This window comes from Nyctereutes procyonoides, unplaced genomic scaffold (assembly GCF_905146905.1).
Source record: "Nyctereutes procyonoides isolate TBG_1078 unplaced genomic scaffold, NYPRO_anot_genome, whole genome shotgun sequence".
NCBI lineage: Eukaryota > Metazoa > Chordata > Mammalia > Carnivora > Canidae > Nyctereutes > Nyctereutes procyonoides.
Window position 1 is genome coordinate 12352988 of NW_026575040.1, and position 25476 is coordinate 12378463.

The 25476-nt window shown below is 39.8% G+C and overlaps 1 protein-coding gene across 5 annotated transcripts in view; it reads right to left on the reverse strand.

Moving 5' to 3' along the window:
- Positions 1 to 1704: 1704 nt before the first annotated feature.
- Positions 1705 to 25476, reverse strand: part of USP3 (ubiquitin specific peptidase 3) — a 112847-nt gene continuing 89075 nt past the window's right edge. For all 5 annotated transcript variants that reach the window (XM_055319593.1, XM_055319592.1, XM_055319594.1 and 2 more), the window contains 4 exons: positions 8745 to 8863; positions 7624 to 7737; positions 7417 to 7484; positions 1705 to 5225 (listed from right to left, as the gene is read on the reverse strand). In XM_055319593.1, the coding sequence (XP_055175568.1) occupies positions 5060 to 5225; positions 7417 to 7484; positions 7624 to 7737; positions 8745 to 8863 (467 nt within the window). In that variant the 3' untranslated portion in view covers positions 1705 to 5059. The remainder of the gene's footprint in view (positions 5226 to 7416; positions 7485 to 7623; positions 7738 to 8744; positions 8864 to 25476) is intronic.

A 25476-nucleotide genomic window follows, 5' to 3' on the forward strand; every position in this document is an offset into this window, starting at 1 on the left:
ACACACCACCGTCTTGTGCGGGCCTGCAGTGCCGGCCGGAGCTGGGCAGGCTGCCTGGAGGGCTCATCCCCGCAGTCACGGCTTCCTCAGCGTCGGTTTTGTGATACTGCTCCACTCCAGGCCCACCCCAGAGCCTCCTGTAACTCTGCGGCTGTGAACTACGAGCTCTGCGCGCCGCCAGTCCTGTCATTGGGGGTGTGGAGGGGAAAGGCTGTGCGGTCTCTGGCACTGAGGGAACACCCCCCAAGTGGTTACGTTTGTTCATTCTCCCGTCTGATTGGAGTTGGAAGGAAGGGAACACTGTCCAGTTGTGTGAAGTAAGGCAGACGAAGCGGCTGTGTTGGACCCTCTTCTAGAACTAAGGCCTGGTTATTCCTGGCGCAGCTTGGCCTCTAAAAGCACAACGCAGCTAAGGAAACAGGAGCCATTCTCACCAGCTCCATCTGAGACACCCCTCTCTGCGGCCCCGTGAGCTTGGTCACCCCAGCACTGCCAAGGGGATGAAGGGGTGGCTTTTCTTAAAAACCGCCTAAGCAGGGGGACCCCCGGGTGGCTCAGCGGTTTAGCGCCACCTTCGGCCCAGGGCGTGGTCCTGGAGAACCTGGATCCAGTCCCGCATCGGGCTCCCTGCGTGGAGCCTGCTTCTCCCTCTGCCTGTGTCCTGCCTCTCTGTGTCTTTCATGAATAAATAAAATCTTTAAAGAACAAAAACAAAAACCGCCTAAGCCAAGAAACAGCTGCAGGACGCGCTTCTTAAGGGCAGGGTAACTAGCTACTGCTAATACCGCAGACCCCTCTTTAATGGTCCTGCACCACAGCCGACAGCCAGCGCCCTCCGGGCTCCTACTTACCCCGTCGGGAGGTCCGCCGCGGCACCTCGGTGGGCTTTCACAGGAAGCCCCATTCTCCCCACTTCTCCTCCCTAATCCTTTCCAAACCAGGACTTTCTAGTGTGCTGACCTCTGGAAATAGGCAGTTCTTTCAGCTTCTTGTAGGGCACTGGGAAGTCCCAGTGGAAGCTGCCAGACTGGCAGGGCTACCCCCCGAGCCTGGCCTGCGCACTGCTGCCCGGGGCGGGGGGTGGGAGGCACCCGGAATGCAGGGAGTGTCTGCGCTGCCCGGGTGGCATCGTCGAGCCGTGCTGCATGGGACTTGGAGGCCAAACGAGTAGCCTCTGTGTCCGAAGACTGGTAGGAGCAGGCAAGTAAGAGAGACCAATGAAGGGTGTGGACAGAGCGTGGTTGTTTCTGTTTGTAGGTCCCGCCGGGGGCAGAAAGGTCATATGTGGGAACCACTGAAAAGCAGTAATGTTAATTTTTAACAGTGGCACTTATTTGTCTGTCTTCCTTTAGAGGGTGACCAGTAGCCTTTGCTCAGAGCCCAAAAGTGGGTTCCTCCGGGTGAGGGCTAGCCGTGAAGGAGGCAGTGGATCTCATTTTATACAGCGAGCTGTCAGGAGAGGCAGGACGAGGTCACTCGGTTCTGCTCACGGGTCACTACCCCAGCGGCCCCCTACAGCACTAGGGCACCCCTTCCTGCCCCCACCCGCCCCTACAGGCTGCCTCAGCCCAGGCTCTTTACACCGGCAGCCCTGGAGGGTGAGGGTTCTGGAAGAACTTAGTACTGCGGACTGACCGGGCCTGTCGCCTGAGCAAGAACACCATCACCTACTTGACTTCCCTGAAAGGAGTTAAGAAATAATAGTCAAGAGGAAAGAGACCAGAACTTTAATGATACTTTCATCCATAGAAGAGTTCAGGTTGATGAAGCAGAAAAGGGATGTGATTACAACGTAAATGACATCAGTCACTTGCAGTTAAGCCTCTTGCATCATACAGACTAGGCTTCCATGGGAATGATCATGTCAGCCACAGCCAGCAGTGGGGGGGCGGGGGGCTGGAGCCCATCGGGTCCACACCCGAGAGACCCGTCACAGCACTGAGGGGCTGCGGGGACGTCGCTCTACCGCACGACCCCCCGCGTGCACAGTCCCATGGCTGCACTCTGGCCACCCAGACCCGGGCCCTGGCGGCAGGAACAGAGCCTGAGTTCCTGAGCCTTTTCCGGGCCCGACTGAAGAGGCCACTTCAGCAACAGAGTATGTGAGGGAGTTCAGGGACAGTGGGGATGAAGGTGGATGAAGTATGTCTAAATAAACGTATGTACAGGAAACCAATGAAAGAGCGGTTTGGCTTTTAAGAAATAAATATGTCCCCAACCCCAGAAACCAAGCTGCTGAGCAGGTTCCCCAGGTGAGACACATTTAACACTTAACCAGGGCCTGTACACTTTGTTTAATTCTATTACATATGTCATCACTAGACACTGAGTAGAATACAGTGGATAAGCAAAGGTTTCTCCACCATGGAGAGAGATTTGTGTTGCCACAAACTGTTTCTATCACCCACGTGTGTGGGAGGACTTCTGAGGAAGTTTCCTTGTTCCAGGGAGCCATGTGGCAGAGTGAGGCATTTCCTCCGCTTAAGGTCTCCATGCGAGAAGCCACACACACAGAGACGACATGGCATGAGGGGAAAGCCCTGAAGAGCACACAAAGATCAGCTTTTTAAAATAGGTGTGATAAGGCTACACAGTTAAATTTTTTAAATACAAATAGGCACATTTACATCACTGGTGTTCAAATGCACAATTCAAATGGATCCAATCACTTTTCCCAAGAGCCTTCATAATGTCTTTCAAACATTTCAGCTTAAGTAAAATCGAGCAATAAAAACGCTCCAGAAAATCAAAGGGGTGATGCGTCCATCTCTTAAGCCAGCAGTGCTGCCTGTCTGAGGACCACTCTCCCCAACAAAGTAGTCTGGCTGTCGCCGAGTTCCTTTTGGTATCAAAAGACCATCTTTCTCCACCAACATCAGCACTGTCCAAGGCTATGTTATATTGCCGAAGTCCTCCGGGCTGCCCATTCAGAGAGACGGGGTAAGTGCAAATGTTAGAAGTCACAGCTGTTTACCTTCTAAGTCAGAGAGGCTGGATTCCCAGAGATACTGAGCAGATCAAAGAAGTGCACATTCCAAGTTCAACTGCATGTGGTGTTAACGTATTAATAGATTAGGTCAAACTAATCTTTCACTTTTGTAGATCAAAAGGTTAAATAGCACAATTTCATATGGTTCAACCTAATATATTTAGTATTAACTGTTGTAAATATGTTTCCCTCTTAATTTCCTTCTAGACTCTAAGTTGTAAAGCCCAAACACCAAAGCTTTTCTCTCTGTCCCAAGAGAACTCTACATGCTGATGGAGCTGCCCTACCCCTAAGCGGTCCTATGCCACGGGTGGCTGCTGAGCACTTGAAATGTAGCTAGTGTGACTGAAGAACTGAGTTTTAAACTTAATTTTAATTAGAATGTAAATAACCACGTGTGACTAGCGACTGCCATACTGGATGGTACAAGTTTAGATGCAACTGCAGTTTGGTCCTGGTCATGTTAAAGTGTTCAGCAGCTGATTTCTGCTCTAAGAAAACACGAAATTTATCTAATGAATATTAGAATGGAAATGGAGCCATCTCTGCTCCTGCAGCTTCAAATATCTGACCCACAAGGACAGCCAGACTATTCATACACTTTTAAAAATTTTTTTCTTTTAATAGAAAAAACAGGATTACCAAAAAGTCTGGTTGGCCAGCTTAATCTGAAAGACATTCTGCCTCTCACACAACTTGTAGAGAAGTGAGAAGAAAATACCTGACTAGAACAAGAGATGCGCTGAAAATGGTGCACGGTACTACGCCATGGCCCTACTTGGAAGTGCGTTCTCCCTATAAATAAGTACTGCCACCACCCAGTGCCTGCCCACCAAATCAATAGACTGGCCTGAAATTTTGCAAAATCACAGTTACCTTCCTTACATGGAATTCTGGTTCCAAATTTCAATTTAAGTTAAATCTTAATAATGTTTGTACCTATTTTTCTTGAAAACAATTATAAAACAAAGACTCTTAAAAGCTCAAGAATACAAACTCTTCAAAATGAGAATGAGAGTTTGCTCTGCTCTCAGGATAGGCCAGTGAGTGTTGTAAAGGTAGCAAAGACTCCAATTTCCTTCTGTAGAAGCAGACCCCATAGTGTTACCTGAAGTGTAGGTGAAAGTCAGAATCCACTCTGGAGGTCAGCATCTCCATCTCGGATGGCCAAGCAAGAAATAAGACAAAAGTGGGCATGTAGTTATTCCCCGCACTAGCCAGCGGGGGAACTAGATGCTGGTTTGAAAGGTAAACAAGCTATGGTTTTCTCTCACTGGGCACCATCTAGACCATGGGGAGGAGTCAGAGGTTTTTAAACAATAAATGTGTTTGGTCTTATTTGGACTTTTCTATACTCCTATCTCCACGAACACGCACACAAGCAAAAAATATCCCCCAAACAAACAAACAAAAAAACTCAAAAAGAGTAATTCTTGAATTTGCAGGACAGGTCCAACTGAACCAACCAATTTATTTAGTTTGTGCTGATAAACAGCAGCCTTGAGATACCAAGAGCAGCGATTACCTGGTCTACTTAAGGATGCCCTCCCAGTTCTCTTTTACAATCAAAAAGAACGATTACTGAGTAGTCACTGAAATCTTGTGGGCCACAAGTTACGTGCACACATGATCCTGGATTTAAGTCAACCTGATCTGTTACAGCTGTGAAAGGCAGCAGGCAGTTATGTTGCTCTTCACTATCAGGAACACATCTTGCTTTCAGCATGTGAGAGTAACAAAGCATTGATGTAAATGTGCCTCAAAGTGAGAACTGAAAACATTAATATAAAAAAGTCAAACAGAACTAAGTTCTTGAAACTACATATAAAAACTGAATTATTACAACTAAAGCAGCAAATCAAAGTATCTGCTGAGGTTTTCTGGTAGAACTAAAAAAAACAAATTAGTTGGTGCCCATGTTCAATATGTCACTACCATTGACAAAATAAAACTAAACCCAAAATAGGAAATTGAAAAGTGCATAATGAAATTAAATCTTGGATCAAGTATTTACGGTAAATTGGAAATGTTTGTCCGGTATAGTTGACAAATAATGATTTGAAGGAGGTATTAAAGTTTATCTGATCCAGCTTTGGCCTGGCGTTCCACATAGAAAAGGATGTAGGCCTTTGCTTTCACGACGGTGTCCTCATCAGTCAGTGTCACAGTACTGTCATTGAAATGGAACCAGCGACCTTCATGAGTTGCATATGCTGTGTAATGTCCAGAACCAACCCTGTAAGGGAAAGTAAAAAAAAATGAAAAGGGCTACGGAAATAACAGGATCTGTGCCATCATGTAATTTGTTAGGTATACGGTAAGTTCTAAGTGCCATAATAAAGAATACACCCTAGAGACTTGTGGTTTAAGATGGCTGATTGAGCTCATGTATTCATGTTCCTCAAAATCCATGGAAATGACAAGAAATATACTGACATTGGAAATATAGGGAAGAGTGCCATCGGATGACCAGAAATTGAAAGATTTTCTACAACACATAAAGCAGTGTTCACAGGGCACTGAGTTAATGAAGAAACCAATGGGCTAACTAAGCACTCTCACCTGAACAAGTAGAGGTCAAGGCCTACGGAAACCTGGAACACGTTTCCATCACAGCCTTGGAAAAAAACCTGAGCTTGAGAAAGTAACCTGCCTCCAGGGAAGTACCTTCCTTGTCCTATGGCCCACAAGAACTTTTCTCTGTCAGCACGACTCACCCACAGAGCCCACCAGGAAAGAGTCCTCAGAACAGACACCCCGTAACTGCTAGAAGAACCCTTACCATTTACCAATAATGATCAATCTCATCATTTACTATGACTGAATAAACAGCCCGAAATCATCAACCCTTGGCGGGTGTGGATAGTATGAAAGAGAAGCGCTGGGAAGAACAAGTAAAGCAATTAACCACCAACAAATTTAATGTAAAAAATCAAAGAGCTTTAAAAATTCTGGGATCCCTGGGTGGCGCAGCGGTTTGGCACCTGCCTTTGGCCCAGGGCATGATCCTGGAGACCCGGGATTGAGTCCCGCATCCGGCTCCCGGTGCATGGAGCCTGCTTCTCCCTCTGCCTATGTCTCTGCCTCTCTCTCATCTCTCTCTGTGTGACTATCATAAATAAATTTAAAAAAAAAATTCTAATACCAGTGGTTTCAAAAAGATACTGCAACCATAAAACAAGAACATTCCTGTTATGAAAGAGAGTTATCAGAAAAATGGGATTGCCACAGTATTAAAAATTTCACAGAGGAGCTTATCTTCAGTTTGGATACAAATGAAATCCAAATTGGTGATTTGGAAAAATAGGTCATGGCAGTCTTAACAGAGATGGAAACCACTGAACAATAGTTAAAATGTGTGAACCAGAAAATTCACCATTTCCCCACCCCACCCCCACCTTTATCCACGGCTTCGTTTTCCAGTTTAGTTACCCACAGTCAGCTGCAGTCCAGAAGATGATCCTCCTCATCAAAAGGTCAACAGAAGCTAACACTATCACAATTATAATGAATTAATATTAAATTATAATTGTTCATGTATAAGAAAAAACAGAACATATATATAGGGTTTGGTCCTATCTGCGGTTTTAGCCATCCACTGGGGGTCTAGGAACGTATCTGCACAGATGGGATGGGGGCTGCTGTGTATTTAATTAGGGTTCCAGAAGAAAGAGTAGAGAAGGCAGTTGAACAAATACTATTTCCATGAGCTGAAGAGTATCTCTATCAACTGCCAAGCCAGGAATACATTTACTGTAATTTCTGAAATCCAAAGACCAGATCCTACAACGTTCCAATGAAGAAAAAAGTTGCCTACCAAGGAATGAGAGTCAGACTTGTAGTGGACTTGGCCCTTATAACTATGAATGATAAAGTCAAAGGAGCAATGTCATAAAGTTCTGAGGGAAAAGGGTTTTCAACATGGTCAGGGGGTTCTCCACATCTGAAGGTAAAATAGCCATTCTCAAGAAGTCAGAAGGTATAAACTAATACAACTGTTCAGAAAAAAAAAATAAAAAGATTCAACAACAAAAAAAATGAATCTTTAAAAGAGATGACATGAAGTAAGGTCCAAATAATTTCCCATTTTCCCCCCACTTTAAATGTCAACTGGCAAAGGAAATAAACTTTGGAGTAAAGACTACTCAGGGTTTTGTGGACAAATAGCTTAGGTTCTGAATGCTGAGCTCAAATGAAGCTTTCTCCATTTTACCTTGATGTGCCTTCTTCCTTCACAACATCCTTTGAAGAATATTCTTTCACACCAAGATGGAAGGAAACTTCTATCTACTTCGCCCACTTTAATGTATCTGAATCCATTTTTGAGGGAGTTAAGGGAGAATCATCAAGAGTGGTGCATGACTGCTGGTCTTCACTGTGCTCTTCCCAACCACGAGAAGCCACTGACACATGTATGACACACTTACCCGGAACCATGGTGCACCACCACAGCAGCAAGATCGTACAGGCAGTGCTCTGGGCCACTGTTCTCAGGCTACAGAACAAGGGAGAAGACATCCCAGGACTCAGTTAGGAGCAGTGGTCAATGACACCCTATCTCCTACCTCAAAGTGAAGATTTGATTTTACTGAGGAGCCATTTTTCCACCATCTAACAAAGGTATCTGATCTTACCTCTAGCAAGTAGCATTTCATGTCCAGGCCTCTCAGAGGAAATTCTACATAGGTATCAACTTTGTTTCTTAAATATGCAGTCCAATGAAACCGTTTCAAATGTAAGCATAGCACCTGGATGAGAGACACATCAGACAAAAATTATAAACAATTTACATTTCAATAAAATTTACTTGGTACTAATGTCTCAATAACGTATTTATAATAATGTCTCAATACAGTTTTTCTTCTTCCACATACTTTATTGTGATGTTGAGATTTATAATACACATGTGAAATTAATATTACACGGTATGTTCATGAACTGAAATTAAACTATATATATTTACAAATAAGTAGGTCTTTATCCCCTTTCCTTACAGAGCTCCTAAACCCTTAGAAATTCCTAAGTGATAGCCGTAAAGGTATCTTTGTTATGTTAATGAGTGACTTTCTGACTGCACCTAAGGATGGGGCTGGTTGCCAGGGGACCCAACCACGTGATCGGAGGGTTAGACCTTTGTTTCCCCCCACACAACTCCAGAGAAGGGAAAGGGGCTAGAAGTTGAACAACCGCCAAGAGCCAGTGAGTTAATCAGCCGTGCCTATGTAATGAAGCCTCCATAAAATCCAAAAGGAGGGGTTTGGAGAGCTTCCAGATGGGAAACCAGAACAGTTCAAAGTGCCTGTGCCAGGCCCCAAACCCCACAGGGACAGAAGCTCCTCTGTTCACCGCTCCGCCCTGTGTATCTCCTCATACATCTCTGTACTTTGTTGGTCAGAAGCACAAAGTAGCAAGCTGGACTCGTGACTTCTGAAGCTGAGGCAGCCTGTGGGACTGAGACCCGAACCCAGAATGAGACTACCATCTCCGGGGAGGTTATGTCAGTTGCCCTGGGTTGTAGGACACCCAGGTGGTTGCTTAGTGGTGGTGTGCTGGGAAACCACCCCTCTGCACATTGTATCACATTGAATGATCAGGATACATTAGTTCTGCATTCTCAAAGGGTTTATTTACCTTCACTGACAATTCTAGAGACCAATACAGAACACATCTTATAGGCTAACGTCATAAAAACGATTTCTTCTCATAAACATTTTTCCCTCAAAATTGCATTATTATTTTGAAACTTAATGCTTACCTTGGGTAGTTTCTGAATCCAAAACTTTTTAGTGGACTTTTGTTTCTTTTTACATTTGTGGCACATATATAACTCTGTCTCATCAAGTTCTTCTAAGTCGGTAAAACTGCGAAGACAATCTAAAACCAAATTGATTTTGGCAGCATTAAAACAGGATGCCTTCTATAGAGGCAGTATGCTGTAGAACACAGACTGTCCACTTTGAGCTGGACAACTGTGGCTCAAATCTCAGCGTTATTTAACTCTGTGACCTTGAAAGTCAGCCTTTCTCAGTTGCAAAATGGAGACCAAAAAACCAAAAAAAAACCTACTTTGAAGCACTGCTGTGAGGAAAATAATGTGTGTCAAGTGCCTGGCATCATGTCTAACATCTGGTAATGAGAAGTTAATGACAGGAGGTTATCATTGGGTTTGGTGCTATTAATGAAGAATCAGTCTGGATACTTTGGCTAAAGATGGGTTCTTTAATGAAATCAAGGTTTGAGCAGCAATTTCTCTCAATATCTTACATTCTAGAGGACAAGGCCCCCAAGTTGCTAAAAAAAAAAAAAAGATTTAGATCAAACATTTTCACAGTCATAACTTACTAAAAAATAAACACAGATAATAGGAGGCAACCTTACCAACCTTCTAGTGAATCCTCTAGTGAATCCTTTGTTCTAGGCTCTACTCAATCCCCTGAATAAACCAGAGATAAATTTTTTTTAAAGGTTTTATTGTGTAATCTTGGATTTGGTAAACTGCACCCCAAGCCAAATCCAGACACCTGGTTTTGTAAATAAAGTTTTCTTGGGACACAGACATGCTCACTCATTTATGTATCATCTGTGGCTCCTTTTACACAACAGCAGAGTCGAGTAGTTGGGATGTAGGCCTTACGTGTAATAGTAATGGCTTAAGTATTTACTATCTGGCCCTTTACAGAAAACATTTGCCAACTCCTGTTGCAATCAGTATGTATTGTTCTGTAGCGAAATAATAATATATTATTCCCTTTAGAGAAGAATATGAATACCTATGTACCCAGCACTCAAGTAAAGAAATAGATTGTCTCCAGTCCTTGAGGAGCCGTACTTTATGCGAATGGTATCCCCTAGAGTTGTACAGTGAGCAACCTAAGCGGTCAGGTGTGAGAGCCCTGTTAAGAGTTGCCTGTATCTTCCCAGAAACAGACCCTATCTTTCCTCCTAGAAATAAACATTATCCTGAATTTTTAACTCCCTTTTTGCTTGCCTTTATAGACCATATATATCCATGTATGCACCTTTAAACAATAAAATGTTTAGTTTGAAAAGTTGGGTAGCAAGGACTAAACTTAGCTATATAAGGAAAAGCAACACTGTCTCTGTAATTGAGTTTTCAGGTTGTAAGTCCCCCTTGGCTTCCATGAGAGTTTAAGAACGAGCCTTGGTGGCACAGGCCAATGTGGGGCAAAACAGACCATGCAGGGGTTTTTTTTTGTTTTTTGTTTTTGAGGTAAAATTAGCACATATTAATTTCAGCCATACAACATAATGATTCAATATTTGTATCATGACATGATCACCACAATAAGTCTGGTAAATATCCATCACCGTACCTAGGTAAAAAAATTTGTTTCCTGCAATGAAGTTTTGATTTATTCTCTTAGCAACTTTTCAGTATACAATACAGTATAAACTATAGTCACCATGCTATATTACTATATCCCCATGACTTATTTATAACTGTAAGTTTCTACTTTTCGACTCTTTTACACATTTTGCCCACCTACCATCCCTCACCTCTGTTAACTACCAATTTGTTTTCTATATCTATGAACCTGGTTTGGGGGCTTTTTAGATTCCACATATAAATGAGATCATACGGTATTTGTCTTTCTCTCACTTTAACTTAAGCAATAATGCCCTCAAGTTCCATCCATGTTGTTATAGATGGTGAGATTTCATTCTTTATGGCTGAGTAATGTTCCATTGAATAAATATATTGTCTTTAGGGATCCCTGGGTGGCTCAGCAGTTTAGTGCCTGCCTTTGGCCCAGGACATGATCCTGGAGTCCCGGGATCAAGTCCCATGTTGGGCTCCCTGCATGGAGCCTGCTTCTCCCTCTGCCTGTGTCTCTGCCTCTCTGTGTGTGTGTGTGTGTGTGTGTGTCTCAATGAATAAATAAAATCTTTAAAAAAATAAGTATATTGTCTTTATCCATTCAATAGCTGCTTCTTTATCTTGATTATTGTAAATAATACTGCAGTGAACATAGGGATCATATATCTTTTCAAGTTAACATTTTCATTTTCTTTGGAAAAATACCCAGAAGTGAAATTGCTGCATCATATGGTAGTTCCACTTGAATTTTTGAAGAACTTCCATACTGTTTTCCATAGTGGCTGCACCAATTTACATTCTGACCAACTGTGCATGAGGGTTCCATTTCTCTACATCCTCGTTAACACTATTTCTTATATTTTTGGTAGTAGACATTGTAACAGTTGTGAAATGATAGCTCACTGTGGTTTTGATTTGCATTTCCCTGATAAGTGATGTACAGAATCTTTTCAGGTACCTCTTGGCTGTCTGTATGTCATCTTTGGGAAAATGTCTATTAGGATCTCCCCTTTTTCCCCCCCTTGTTTTTAAATTGAACCAGTCGTTGTTTTGTTTTGGCTACTGAGCTGTATGAGTTCTTTATATATTCTGGATATTAATCCCGTAACAAATACTATTTGCAAATATCTTCTCCCATTCAGAAGGCTGCCTTCTCACTTTATCTCCTTTGCTGACAGAAGCTTTTTGAAGTAATCTCTCATATTTAATTTTGCTATTGTTGCCTTTGCTTTTGGACACAGATTCAAAAAGTCATTGCTAAGATCTATGTCAAGGAGTTGACTATGTTTTCTTCTAGGACTTTCTTGGTTTCAGGTCCTAGGTTCCAGTCTTCAATCCATTTTGAGTTAATTTTTGTGTAGGGTGAAAGAAAGTAGTAGTCCACTTTCACTCATTTGCATGAGGCTGTCCAGTTTTCCCAACATTATTGAAGAGACTATACTCTCCTCCTGCATATTCTTGGCTCCCTTGTTATAAACAGACCATGTATGTATGGGCTTATTTCTGGGATCTCTGTTCTGTTCCACTGATGTCTGTTTCTAAGCCAAATATATTTTGATTATTAGGCTTTGTAATTTAGTTTAAAATCAAGATGTGTGAAGCCTCTGGCTTTGTTCTTTTTCTCAAGATTTCTTTGCCTATTGGGATCTTCTGTGTTTCCATACAAATCTTATGATTGGGGATCCCTGGGTGGCGCAGCGGTTTGGCGCCTGCCTTTGGCCCAGGGCGCGATCCTGGAGACCCAGGATCGAATCCCACATCGGGCTCCCAGTGCATGGAGCCTGCTTCTCCCTCTGCCTATGTCTCTGCCTCTCTCTCTCTCTCTCTGTGTAACTATCATAAATAAATAAAAATTAAAAAAAAACAAATCTTATGATTGTTCTACTTCTATGAAAAATATCAATGGAATTTTGATATAGATTGCACTGCATCTGTAGATTGCTTAGGATAGTGTGAATAACAACATTAATTCTTCCAATCCATGGGCACAGTATATCTTTGCATTTATTTGTGTCATCTCTAATTTCTTGCTTCATTGTCTTCTAGTTTTCATTGTGTAGGTCCTTTACCTCCGTTAAATTTATTCCTAGGGATGCAATTTTTGATGCAATTGTAAAAGGGATTATTTTCATTTAATAGTTCATTATTAGTGTATAAAAATGCAATAGATTCTTGTGTATTGATTTTTATCCTGCAACTTGACTGAACATATTTTTTGGTTGACTATTAAGGGTTTCTATATATAATATAATGTCATCTGTAAACAGTTTTATTCTTCCTTTCCAATTTGGATGCCTTTTTTTTCCTTTGCCTAATTGCTCTAGTGGAAATTTTCAATACCTTATTGAATAAAAGTGATGAAAGTGGGCATCCCTGTTTTATTCCTTCTCTCTGAGGAAAAAGCTTTTAGCTTTTCACCACTGAGTATAATGTTAACTGTGGGCTTGTCATGTATGGCCTTTACTATGTCGAGGAAAGGACTCTCTATACCCGCTTTAAGAGTTTTTATCAGGGCAGCCCGGGTGGTTCAGCGGTTTAGCACCGCCTTCAGCCTAGGGCCTGATCCTGGAGACCCGGGATCGAGTCCCATGTAGGGCTCCCTGCATGGGGCCTGCTTCTCCCTCCACCTGTGTCTCTGCCTCTCTCTGTCTCTCATGAATAAATAAATAAAGTCTTCAAAAAAGAAGTTTTTATCATAAATGGGTGTTGGGGCACCTGGGGGGTGGCTTAGTGAGTTAAGCCTCCAACTCTTGATTGTGGCTGAGGTCATGATCTCAGGGGCATGAGATTGAGCCCCATGTCATGTTGTGTACTGGGTGCAGAGCCTGCTTAAGATTCTCTCTTTCCCTTTGCTCCTCCCCCTGCTCCTCCCCCCACCCCTACTCATGCTGTCTCAAAATAATGTGTATTGAATTTTGTCACAAGTTTTTTATGCATCTACTGAGATAATCATAATTTTTATTGTTGATTTTGTTAATGTGGTGTATAACATTGATTTGTAGATGCTGAACCATCCCTGCATCCCTGGAGTAAGTCATATTTGATTATGGCGCATGATCCTTTAATGTACACTTGATCCTTGAACAACATGGGGGTTTCAGGGCACCATCCCCCTGTGCTGTTGAAAATACCTGTGTACCTTTTGACTCCCTCAAAATTTAACTACTGTTAGCCTACTAGTGACCAGAACCCTCCTGATAAATCAGTTAACACACATTTTGTATATTGTATGCATTATATACTGTACTCCTATAGTAAAGTAAGACAGAGAAAAGAAAAATGTTATTAAAAAATCACAAGGAAGGGGCACCCAGGTGGCTCAGTATAAGGTTAAGTGTCTGACCCTTGGTTTCAGTTCAGGTCATGATCTCAGGGTCATGGGAATGAGCCCTGTATTGGGCTCTGCTCAGTTTGGAGGCTACTTGAGATTGTTTCTCTTTCCCTTCCCTCACTTGCACACTCACTCTAAAATAAAATCTTGAAAAAAGAATCACAAGGGAGAGAAAATACTGTACTGTATTAATCAAAACATTTCACATAAAAGAGGACCTGTGTAGTTCAAACCCATGTTGTTGAACGATCAATAATGTTGAATTCAGTTTGCTAATATTTTGTTGAGGATTTTTGCATCTATGTTAATCAGGAATGTGAAGCTGTAATTTCCTTTTGTTATGGTCCCCTTGCCTAGTCTGGTATCGGGGCAATTGTAAAATGAGTTTAGAAGTGTTCTGGGACGCCTGGGTGGCTCAGCAGTTAAGCAGCTGCTTTTGGCTCAGTGCGTGATCCTGGAGTCCCGGGATTAAGTCCCACATTGGGCTCCCTGCATGGAGCCTGCTTCTCCCTCTGCCTCTGTCTCTCATGAATAAATAAAATCTTTTTTAAAAAAGTGTTCTTTCCTCTTCTGTTTTTTGGAAGAATCTGAGAAGGACTGGTATGAATTCTTTGCATGTTCAGTAGAATTCATTACTGAAGTTATACAGTCCCAGACTTGTGTTTTTGGAAGATTCTCAATTACTGATTAAATCTCCTTGCAATCATCTGTTCATATTTTCTATTTCTTCATAATTCAGTCTTAGTAGGTTGTATGTTTCTAGGAATTTATCCATTTCTTCTAGGTCGTCCAGTTTCTTGGTGTGTAATTGTTCATAGTAGTCTCTTATCTTTTTATTTCTGTGTTATCAGCTGTAATGTCTTTGCTTTCCTTTCTGATTTGAGTCCTGTGTGTTTCAATAAATCTAGCTCAAGGTTATCAATTTTATCTTTTCAAAGAACCAGCTATTTCATTGATCTTTTCTATGGTCTTTTTAGTCTCATTTATTTACTCCCAAATCTTTATTTCCTTCCTTCTACTAACTTTAGGCTTTGTTCTTTTTCTTATTCCTTAAGGTGTAAAGTTAAGTTGTTTATTCGAGACTTTCTTTGTTTCTCAAAGTACTTACTTATTGCTAAGAACATCCCTCCTAGAACTGCTTTTGCTGTATACCTTAAGTTTTGGTACACTGTGTTTCCAGTTGCATTTTCACAAGGCATTTTTAAAATTTCTCTTTTGATTTCTTCTTTGACCCACTGGTTGTTCAAGAGCACATCATTTAATCTCCACATTATTTGTGGATGTTCTACTTTTATTCTCTTAGTTGATGTCCACTTTTCTTCTTAGTTGATACCACTGTGGTCAGAAACAATGCTTGATATTTCAGTCTTCTTAAATGTATTTAGACTTCTTTTGTGGCCCTGAAGAATGTTCCGTGTGCACTTAAGAAGAATATACATTCTTTTGCTTTTGGATGAAACATGCTGTGTATATCTATTAAGTCCATCTTGTCTAATGTGTCATTTAAGGTCACGTTTCCTTACTGATTTTCTGTCTGGATGATCTATTCACTGATATACGTGGAGTTATTAAAATCCACCTGTAACTGTAATATAATGTTATTACAGTGTTATTGACTATATTCCCTATGCCTTATTTTCCATCTCCATGATTTACCTTGTAACAGGAAGTTTTTGTCTCTTAATCTCTTTTATCTGTTTCACCCATCTTCCAATGCCCCTCCCCTATGGTAATCACCTGTTTAATCTCCATATTTAAGTGTCTTGTTTTTTAGATTCTACTTATATGTAAAATCATATAGTGTTTTTCTCTGATTTCACTTAGCATAACAGTTAAGTCCATCCATGGTGTCTCAAATGCCAAGATCTCATTCTTTTTTATAGCTGAGTAACATACATTGTATATATCTAACCCCACCTACTTTATCTTTTCATCTATTGATGGATATTTGGGTTGCTTCCATATCCTGGCTATTATAAATAATGCTGTGATAAACATAGGGGTGCATATATCTTTCGAATCAGTGTTTTCATTTTCTTTGGGTAAATACCCAGTAGTGGAATTACTACTGGATATTAATTAATACTGAATCATATGGTATTTCTTCTTTTAATTTTTTTGAGGAATCTCCATACTGTTTACCAAAGTGGTTGCACCAATTTACATTCCCACCTACAGTGCACTAGGATTCCCTTTGCTCCACATCCTTGCCAACACTTGATGTTTCTTGTCTGATACTAAGCCATTCTGACAGGTGTAAAGCAGTATTTCATTTGGTTTTGATTCGCATTTCCCTGATGTGATGTTGAGCATCTTTTCATGTCTAGCCATCTGTATGTCGTCTGTGAAAAAATGTCTATTCAAGTCTTCTGCCTTTTAATCAGATTTTTTTGGTATCAAGTTGTATGCGTTTTTTATATATTTTGGATATTAACCCCTTATGGGATGTATCATTCGCAAATACCTCCTCTCATTCATTAGGCTGCCTTCTTGTTTTGTTGACGGTTTCCTTTGCTGTACAAAAATAGCGTTTTTTATTGGTGCAGTCCTAAAAGTATGTTTTTGCCTTTGCTTTCCTTGCCCGAGGAACCTATCCATAAATATGTTGCTAAGGGCAATGTCCAAGAGATTACTGCCTATATTTTCTTTCAGGAGTTTTATGGTTTCAGGTCTCACATTTAGATCTTTAAAATATTTTGAGTTTATTTTTGTGTATGGTGTAAGAAAGTGGTCCAGTTTCATTCTTTTGCAAGTCCAATTTTCCCAACACCATTTATTGAAAAGACTTTTTTTCTCAGTGTGTATTCTTGCCTCCTTTGTTGTTGATTAGGTGTGGATTTATTTCTGGGCTCTCTATCCTGTTCCATTGACCTGTATGTCTATTTTTGTGCCAATACCACACCATACTAGCTTTGTACTGTATCTTAAAATCTGGGATTGTGATACCTGTGCTTTGTTCTTTTCTCATGATTGCTTTGGCAGTCTTTTTGTGCTTTCATACACATTTTAGGATTGTTCTACTTCTGTGGAAAATATCATTGTTATTTTGATAGGGATTAAATCTGTAAATTGCTTTGGGTAGCATGGACATTTTGACAATATTCTTCCAACCTATGAGCATGGTATATCTTTCCATTTCTTTGGTCAATGTCTTAAAATTTTTATAGTATAGATCTTTTACCCCTTTGGTTAAATTTATTCCTCAGCATTTTATTCTTTTTGCTGCATCAATAAATGAAATTTTCTTTCTGCCACTTCATTATTAGTTTTTGGGCAAAGTCTTTAGGGTTTTCTTAGATGCTCTTGTATCATCTACAAATAGTGACAGTTTTATTTCTTCCTTACCAATTTAGATGGTTTTTTTTTTTCTTGTCTGATTGCTGCAGTTAGGACTTCCAGTGCTATGGTTGAATAAAAATGGTGAGTGAATGTCTTTGTCTTGTTCTGATATTAGAGGAAAGGTGCTCAGTTTTTCACTATTGAGTTTGATGTTAGCCGTGGGTTTGTATCATAAATAGATGCTGTATTTTGTTAATTCTTTTTCTTCATCTATTGAGATGATTATATGGTTTTTATCCTTTCTCTTGTTAATGTGATAGATATATCACATTGATTGATTTGTGAACAGCAAACTACCTTTGCATCTCTGGAATAAATCCTACTTGTGATTTTTTTATGTGAGTGATTTAAAATATATTGTTGAATTTGGTTTGCTACTACTTTGTTGAGTATTTTTGCATCTATGTTCATCAGAGGTACGGGCCTATAGTTAGTTTTTGGTTTGTTTTTTGTAGTGTCTTTGGTTTTGTTATCAGGGTAATGCTGGCCTTATAGAATGAATTTGGAAAATTTCCTCTCTATTCTGTTTTTTGGGATAGTTTGAGAAAAACAGGTATTAACTTTTCTTTACATGTTTGATAGAATTCACCTGTGAACTCATCCAGTCATGGACTTTCGTTGTTAGTTTTTTTATTACTGATTCAATTTCATTAATAGTAATTGATCTGTTCAAATTTTCTATTTCTTCCTGCTTCAGTTTTGGAAGATTGTGTTTCCAAAAATTTATCCCTTTTTCCTAGGTTCTTCAATTTGTCGCATATAATTTTTCTTAATAGTTTCTTATAATCCTTTGCATTTCTGTGGTGTCCGTTATTTCTCCTTCATTTCTGATTCTTACTGGAGTCCTCTTTTTCTTGATGCATCTGGCTAAAGGTTTATCAGTTTTATCTTTTCAAAGAACAGGCTCTTAGCTTCATTAATCTTTTTAAAATTTTCTATTTTTAAAAAATTTCCTTCTACTAGTTTAGTTTTGAGCTTCATTCATTCTTTAGGTATAAAGTTAGGTTGAGATTTGTTTCTTGAAGTATGCCTGTATCATTACTAACTTCTTAGAGCTGCTTTTGCTGCATCCCAAAGATTTTGGATCTTTGTGTTTTTATTTTCACGTGTCTCCATGTATTTTTTTTTATTTCTTCTCTGATTTCTTCATTGACCAAATGGTTGATTGGTGGCATGTTGTTTCCGCCTTCATTTGTTGGTGTTTTTTCCAGACTTTTTCTTGTAAAGAATTTGTAGTTTCATTGTGTGCAGGAAAAATACTTGATAAAGGGATCCCTGGGTGGCGCAGCGGTTTGGCGCCTGCCTCTGGCCCAGGGCGCAATCCTGGAGACCCGGGATCGAATCCCACATCGGGCTCCCGGTGCATGGAGCCTGCTTCTCCCTCTGCCTATGTCTCTGCCTCTCTCTCTTTCTCTCTCTGTGACTATCATAAATAAATAAAAATTAAAAAAAATTAAAAAAAAAAGAAAAATACTTGATATGATTTTTTTTAAAAGATTTTATTTATTTACTTATGAGAGACACAGGGAGAGAAGCAAAGACACAGGCAGAGGGAGAAACAGGCTCCATGCAGGGAGCCCAACATGGGACCTGATCCTGGGCCTCCAGGATCAGGCCCTGGCCTGAAAGGGGTGCTAAACCACTGAGCCACCCGGGCTGCACTTGATATGATTTTAATAGACTTGTTTTGTAGCCTAACATGACCTATCCTGGAGAATGTTCCATGTGTACTTGAAAAGAATATGTATTCTGCTGTTTTCTTGGGTGGGCTGTTCTGTATATATGTTAGGTCCACCTGGTCCAATGTGTCATTGGAAGTCACTGTTTCTTTACTGATTTTGTCGGACTTATGCACTGATTTAAGTGGGCTGTCAAAGTCCCTTACTATTATTGTATTACTGTCAATTTCTCCTTTTATGTCTTTTAATATTTGCTTTATGTATTTAGATGCTATTTGGATGCACAGATATTTACAACTATTCTATCCTCTTGTAGCACTGGATCCCTTTATGTAGTGCCCTTCTTCAATCTCCTGCTACAGTCATTCATTCATTCATTCATTCGAGACAGAGACAGAGACAGAGACAGACACAGACAGAAGCACTCAACCACTAAGCCACCCAGCATCCCTACAGTCTGTCTTTTAAAGTCTGGTTTGTCTGATAGAAGTATTGCTACCTTGGTTTTGTTTGTTTTGGGGGTTATTTTTGCTTCCACTTGTATGTTTTTGCAAACCTTCACTTTCAGTCTATATGTGCCTTTAGGTCTGAAGTGAGTCTCCTGTAGGCAGCATATATATATATTTTTAAAAAATCCATTCCATCACCCTATTTCTTTTGATTGGAACATTTAGTCCATTTACATTTAAAGTAAGCATATATTTACTGCCATTTTGTTAACTGTTTTCTGGTTGTTTTTGAAGTTCTGTGTTCCTTTCTTATTGTCTTGGTCTCTTCCCTTATAGCTTGATGGCTTTCTTTAGTGTTATACTTGGATTCCTGTTTTTATTTTTTGATTTGTGGCTGCCACTGGGTTCATATACAACATCTTGTGTTTATTAGCAGTTTATATTAAGTTGATGGTCTCTTAAGTTCAAAGACATTCTAAAAGCACTACTTTCTACTCCTCATTTTATATCATATTTTGCATCTTTTTATTTTATCCCAACAAATTTTTGTAGATAAAATGTTGCTATTTTTGCATTTTAACTTCCATTAGTGATTAATCTACTACCCTTATATTTGCTTTTACCTTTGAAACTTTTTTCATAATTTTCTTCTAGTTATGGCCTTTTCTTTCCATTTAAAGAATTCCCTTTAACATTTCTTATAAGGCTGGTTTCATAGCGATGAACTCCTTTAGTTTTTGTCTGGGAAGCTCTTTTTCTCTTCTATTTTGAATGATTACCTTGCTGGGTCGAGTATTCTTGGTTTATATGGTTTTTTTCCTTTCAGCACTTTGAATATATCTTGCCATTTCCTTCTGCCCTACTGTTTCTGCTGAGAGATCACTTGATAGCCTTATAGGGTTTCCCTTTTATATAACCGTATATTGTTTTCCATTTCTACTTTTAAAATTATCTATCATCATTTTGCCTTTTTAATTATTATGTGTCTTGGTGTGGACAAACTTGATTCATCTTATTAGGAGCTCTCTGCTTCCTGACCCTGGATGTCTGATCTTTTCCCATATTAGGGAAGTTTTTAGCTTTCTTTCAAATAAGTTTCCTGCTTCCTTCTCTCACTCTTCTCCCTCTGAGATCCCTATAATGTGAATGTTGGTATACTTGAGGTCACTTAGGTCCCTTAACCTAACCTCATTATTTTTCTTTCTTCTTCCCTATTTAGGTTGGTTGCTTTCCACTACCCTGTCTTCCAGATAACTGATCTGTTCTTCTGGATCCTCTAATCTGCTGCTGATTTCTTCTAGTGGTTTTCTTTTCTTTTTTTTTTTTTTTTTAGATTTTATTTATTTATTTATTTTGAGAGCGAGCAAGTATGAGCAAGGGAAGGGGGAGAGGGAGGAGGGAGAAACAAACTCTTTGCTGAGCAGAGAGCCCAATGTGGGCTCGATCCCCGGACCCTGAGATCATGACCTGAGCCGAAGGCAGATGCTTAACTGACTGAGCCACCCAGGCACCCTCTAGTATTTATTTCAGTTACTGAATTCTTAAGCTCTGACTTGTTTTTATATTTCTTTTTTTTTAAAGATTTTATTTTATTTATTCATGGGAGACACAGAGAGAGAGGGAGGCAGAGACACAGGCAGAGGGAGAAGCAGGCTCCATGCAGGGAGCCCGACATGGGACTCGATCCCGGGTCTCCAGGATCACACCCTGGGCTGAAGGTGGCACTAAACCACTGAGCCATCCAGGGATCCCGGGTTTTTATATTTTCTATTTTTAGGTTCTCACTGAGTTCATCCACTCTTTTCTCAAATCCAGTGAGTATCTTTATGACCATTACTTTCAATTCCTTATTAGGTACACTACTTATTATCATTCTGTTTAGCTCTTTTACTGTGATTTTTGTCTTATTCTCCCATTTGGGACATAATGCTCTCTCTACTCATGTTCTGTAACTCTATGTTAGGTCCTAGTAGGCTACATCTCCTGCTCTTGAAAGTGGTGGACTTGTACAGAAGAGGTCTCTGGTGCTCTGCGGCACAGCATACATCTCAGGTCACCAGAACCAGGCACTCCAGGTGAGCCCTCTATATGGGCCACATGTGACTTACTGTTGTGGGTAAGCTGCGACTGTCTTCAGCCTAGGGAGCCACAATGATCCACTTTGCTTGCTGTGGGTGCACTGCTCAGAGTTTGATCCCCATGCCATTAACATGCCTGTCTGAGGCTGCCCTGGGCTCATTGTAGGGTAAAATCCACATTCAGCCTGCCTGCTTGCAATTAGTCTCTCTGCTACAGCTGTGGGGGCACAGAAGGGCATGTTTTGCTCCATGCCTTTTTGAGAGGCTTAATCTCAAAGTGTGACCAAGTAGTCCCAAACAGACTTACGGATAAGATAATGCAGTTCTCTCTTTTTCATGTGAGGCCATGTGATAAACCAAAATACAACAGAAGATATATGAAAAGCTCATTAGACAATTTATAACCAAACCATACAAGCTGAGCCTATTTTTTTCACACATTCTATTTAAAAATGGTGGCCCCAATTGCTTCTTAGAGCCATCCTGTACTCTCACACCTCTCTCTTTGTTGCTGCAACAGGCTTGGAGCCCATTTCTGCCGCTGTACCCTCAGACAATGAGGCAGCCTGTCACAGCTGCATCAGAAGGTCAGAAGACTATTGTGTCCATGGGCAGCCTCTAGAGAGTTTTAATAAAGAAGCAACATTACAAACCCTAGTTGGATTAGTAGAGAACTACCCAATTAGTAGAGAACTACCCATTTCATATGGATTTTAAAAGCTTCTTTTTAGCGCTCTGTAAAACTAATGCCTACTTGTAATGACTTCTATGGGTTAAAATAACAATCCACAATAATTCTAATTTTCTAACTGCTGCCTTTTTTAAGAAAAGCTTTTAAATTCGTTTTTAAATAAAAATGTCCTTGGGGCACCTGGATGGCTCAGTCAGTTAAGCATCTGACTCTTGACCTCAGGGTTGTGAGTTTATAAGCCCCTGGGCATGAAGCCTACTTAAAAAAAAAAACAACAACAAAAAAAAACAAACCCAAAAACCTTAACCATAGTATTGCTGGATAGTGATTTATTATCCTCTTTGTACTCTTTTGAAATTTCCCTAAAATTCTGCTATGAATATACAGGCTTTTCTTGACGTCCTTCAATTTTTACTACTGAAACATACATGCACACAGTTGTTATTTCTTAAAGAGGGAAGACTGCCTAGTACAGCCTATCCTTGACATTCACAGATTTGACACCTACCATTTTAACTGTTTGAAGTCTGAATAACCTTGAAATGTACTACAGTTTAATCTTTTGCATCAGCAAGAATACAAATGGAACTTTTCAAAGCTCATATGTGGAAGTGAATCACATGGCCAGTGAACAGTCTACTAGCTACCTGGCATTCATATCTCAGCAAAGCTTTGTTGTTCTCCACTTACCTTTACACCTCCCATCTGAGGAAGCTGCTTAAATTTTTTTCATTTGTACTTTATTGCATTTCATGAGAAAAAAAAAAGCCATGATGGTTTTTGAAACTCCTAAGATTCTCAAAGGTTTCAGGGCATATATTTCACAAGTGTCAGTCTGCCACATTATATAAACTGTTAAATACATCCCTATGGAGAGCAGGGAATAAAACTGGTTTGTTGATGTTATTAGATCCCCTTTATACACTATGTAAGTTCAAATTTAGCAAAGCAGCAATTGGGAAGTATGTATAAGTTAATCCACATTTTGTTTTACTCCCCCAAAGCAAATATATAATTATAAAGCTGATACAATAGGTTAAAAAATTCAGACAGAGCAGGAAAAAGGAAGTCACAGTTCACTTTCTTCTGGAATCCTTACCCCTAAAAAATCACTGAACAGACATAATATGCTTGCTACCCAAGACTTTTAATGCACATATGAATGTTCATTTTATACAAATGGTCATTCTACAGACATATTTCCATATATATTGTTTTACTCCACAGTATTTTAGTGACTATCTTTCTGTGGCCTGCCTATTGATCAACTTTATATTTCTTAATTATTACACAGTATTTATTAAACCAGCACCCTACTAGTGGCCATATAAATTGTTTTTGATTTCTGCAATAACAAAAAATGCTTTAATGAACATCTTTTACAGGTGTTAATGTCCACATTCAAAAGTAAAATTACTGTCTTAGGAAATGCTCTTTAAAAGTGGTAATTAGGGATCCCTGGGTGGCGCAGCAGTTTAGCGCCTGCCTTTGGCCCAGGGCGTGATCCTGGAGACCCGGGATCGAATCCCACATCAGGCTCCCGGTGCATGGAGCCTGCTTCTCCCTCTGCCTGTGTCTCTGCCTCAATCTCTATCTCTCTGTGACTATCATAAATAAATAAATTTAAAAATTAAAAAAAATAAAAGTGGTAATCATCCAAAAAATAAAAAATAAAATAAAATAAAAAGTGGTAATCACGGTCTTCCCAAACTACCAATTTATACTAACACCCATATGTGAGAGTATCCATCCTCCAAAACCTTTACCAAGAATGGATATTACCTATCTTTGTCATTTTGACCAATTCTACTTTACTAAGTACTCTTTTTCATATGTTCTCTCCTTTTCTACTTTAAGGTATCTTTCACCATCATGCAGTTAAATTTATGAATGTTTTCCTTTCCAAGTTCTGGTCTTGGTGAAAGATTGTCCCTACAAGATCAAAAATATGTTTGCCTATGGTGTCTGATGGTTTTATTTTCATATTAAATCTTAAAATTCAAATACTGTTTTCCCAAGTTTTCATTTTTATTATATTTTTCTTTGCTCTATAATAACTTCCCAGTTACACGTTTCTGCACTGGTACCTGCTAAGTCAGTATATATATATAGGTCACACATCCTACCTCATCTCTATCCTGCCTTCTCATCTTCATTTAAAAAACTTTTTAAGCTTCTCTTAAGAGGTACCTAGGTGTCTCAGTCTGTTAAATGTGTGCCTTCTGCTCAGGTCATGGATCCCAGGGTCCTGGGATGGAGACCCACGGTGGTCTGCCTTGGGAAGTCTGTGCTTTTCCCTCTTCTTCTGCCCCTCCCTCTGCTTATGTTCTCTCTTGCTCTCTCAAATAAAATCTTTAAAAAAATAATAATTTCCTTCTGCTTACATAAAAGGAACTTTTGAGCAAATCAGAATAAATTTAGGGAGTAGTTTGGCAGAAAATGTCCATCTCTACCACACTGGTCTTCCCACCTAAGTATATGACATGGCTGTTTATTCAGGCTTTTTATCTATTCTTATATAAAGTTTTATAATTTTCTTCATATAGGTTTATATGTTAATAAATTTATTCTTAAGATTTTATTGCTGTTGTGAATAGGACTTTTGCTATGTGTATTAAAGCAACTGGGTTTTTTTTGTTTGTTTGTTTTGTTTTTGCCTATTTTTTATTTGGCTGCCTTACTAAACTTTTTAGTTCCAGGTTTAGAACTTATCAAAATAATACCTGTATTTAATTTTTTTTTAATCAAGAGCTTTTAGAAAAGCAGGTCTCCCTGCCCAAGGCTGTTCTCTCTCTCTCAGCAGCAGGTCTCCTGCCTGCTTCCACACTGTAATGGAAAATCATTAGTGCTTCACTGTTTAACTATTACGATCACTGATAGCTTTTGTGAGATAATCTTCATCAAGTTAACATTTCTATTCTTAGCTTAATAAGAGTTAATAAAGAGGTTTTTTTCCTTCTTCTTTTAATCCATAATGGGTTTGAAATTTTATCAAAAGTTATTTGTTTTGGCATTTTTATCTTCTTCCATTATATTTTCTATAACATCTGCAGGGGCCTGGGGCAGGCTGCCCCAATATGGGCCAATTTGACACGAACATTATTTTGAGTTAAATCAAATAAAACCCAGCAGATTCAGGAAAAGTTCTTTACTTCCTCCTCAACTGCCTGCTTATACCCGGAAGAGATTTCTCTTTACCTAAGAAACTACTCTGCCTAAATAACAGGACAATGTTTTCCAAGCATCTCCTCTCACCTTCCTGCTAATGGTCCTTTCTCCCCTTTGTACCCTCAGGCCCTACCCTTCTCCTTAGCTCAGAGAAGCCTTGGGTTGCTGGTCTCCGGTATTTCATGTCTGTGTGAATTCCTTGTATATACAAAACTAAATCTGATTTTTTCCTGTTAATCTATCCTGAATCAATTTGGTTCTTCATCCAGCAAGAAGGACCTTGAAGGGCAGAGGAAATGTTCCTCTTCAACAGCTGACATAGTCAGCAGGATACTTTAACTTGCTGGACATGACTGCAACTGAGGCCCTACAGCCAGCAGAAGGTAAGATTTCTTATCCTGTCAACCTCCCAG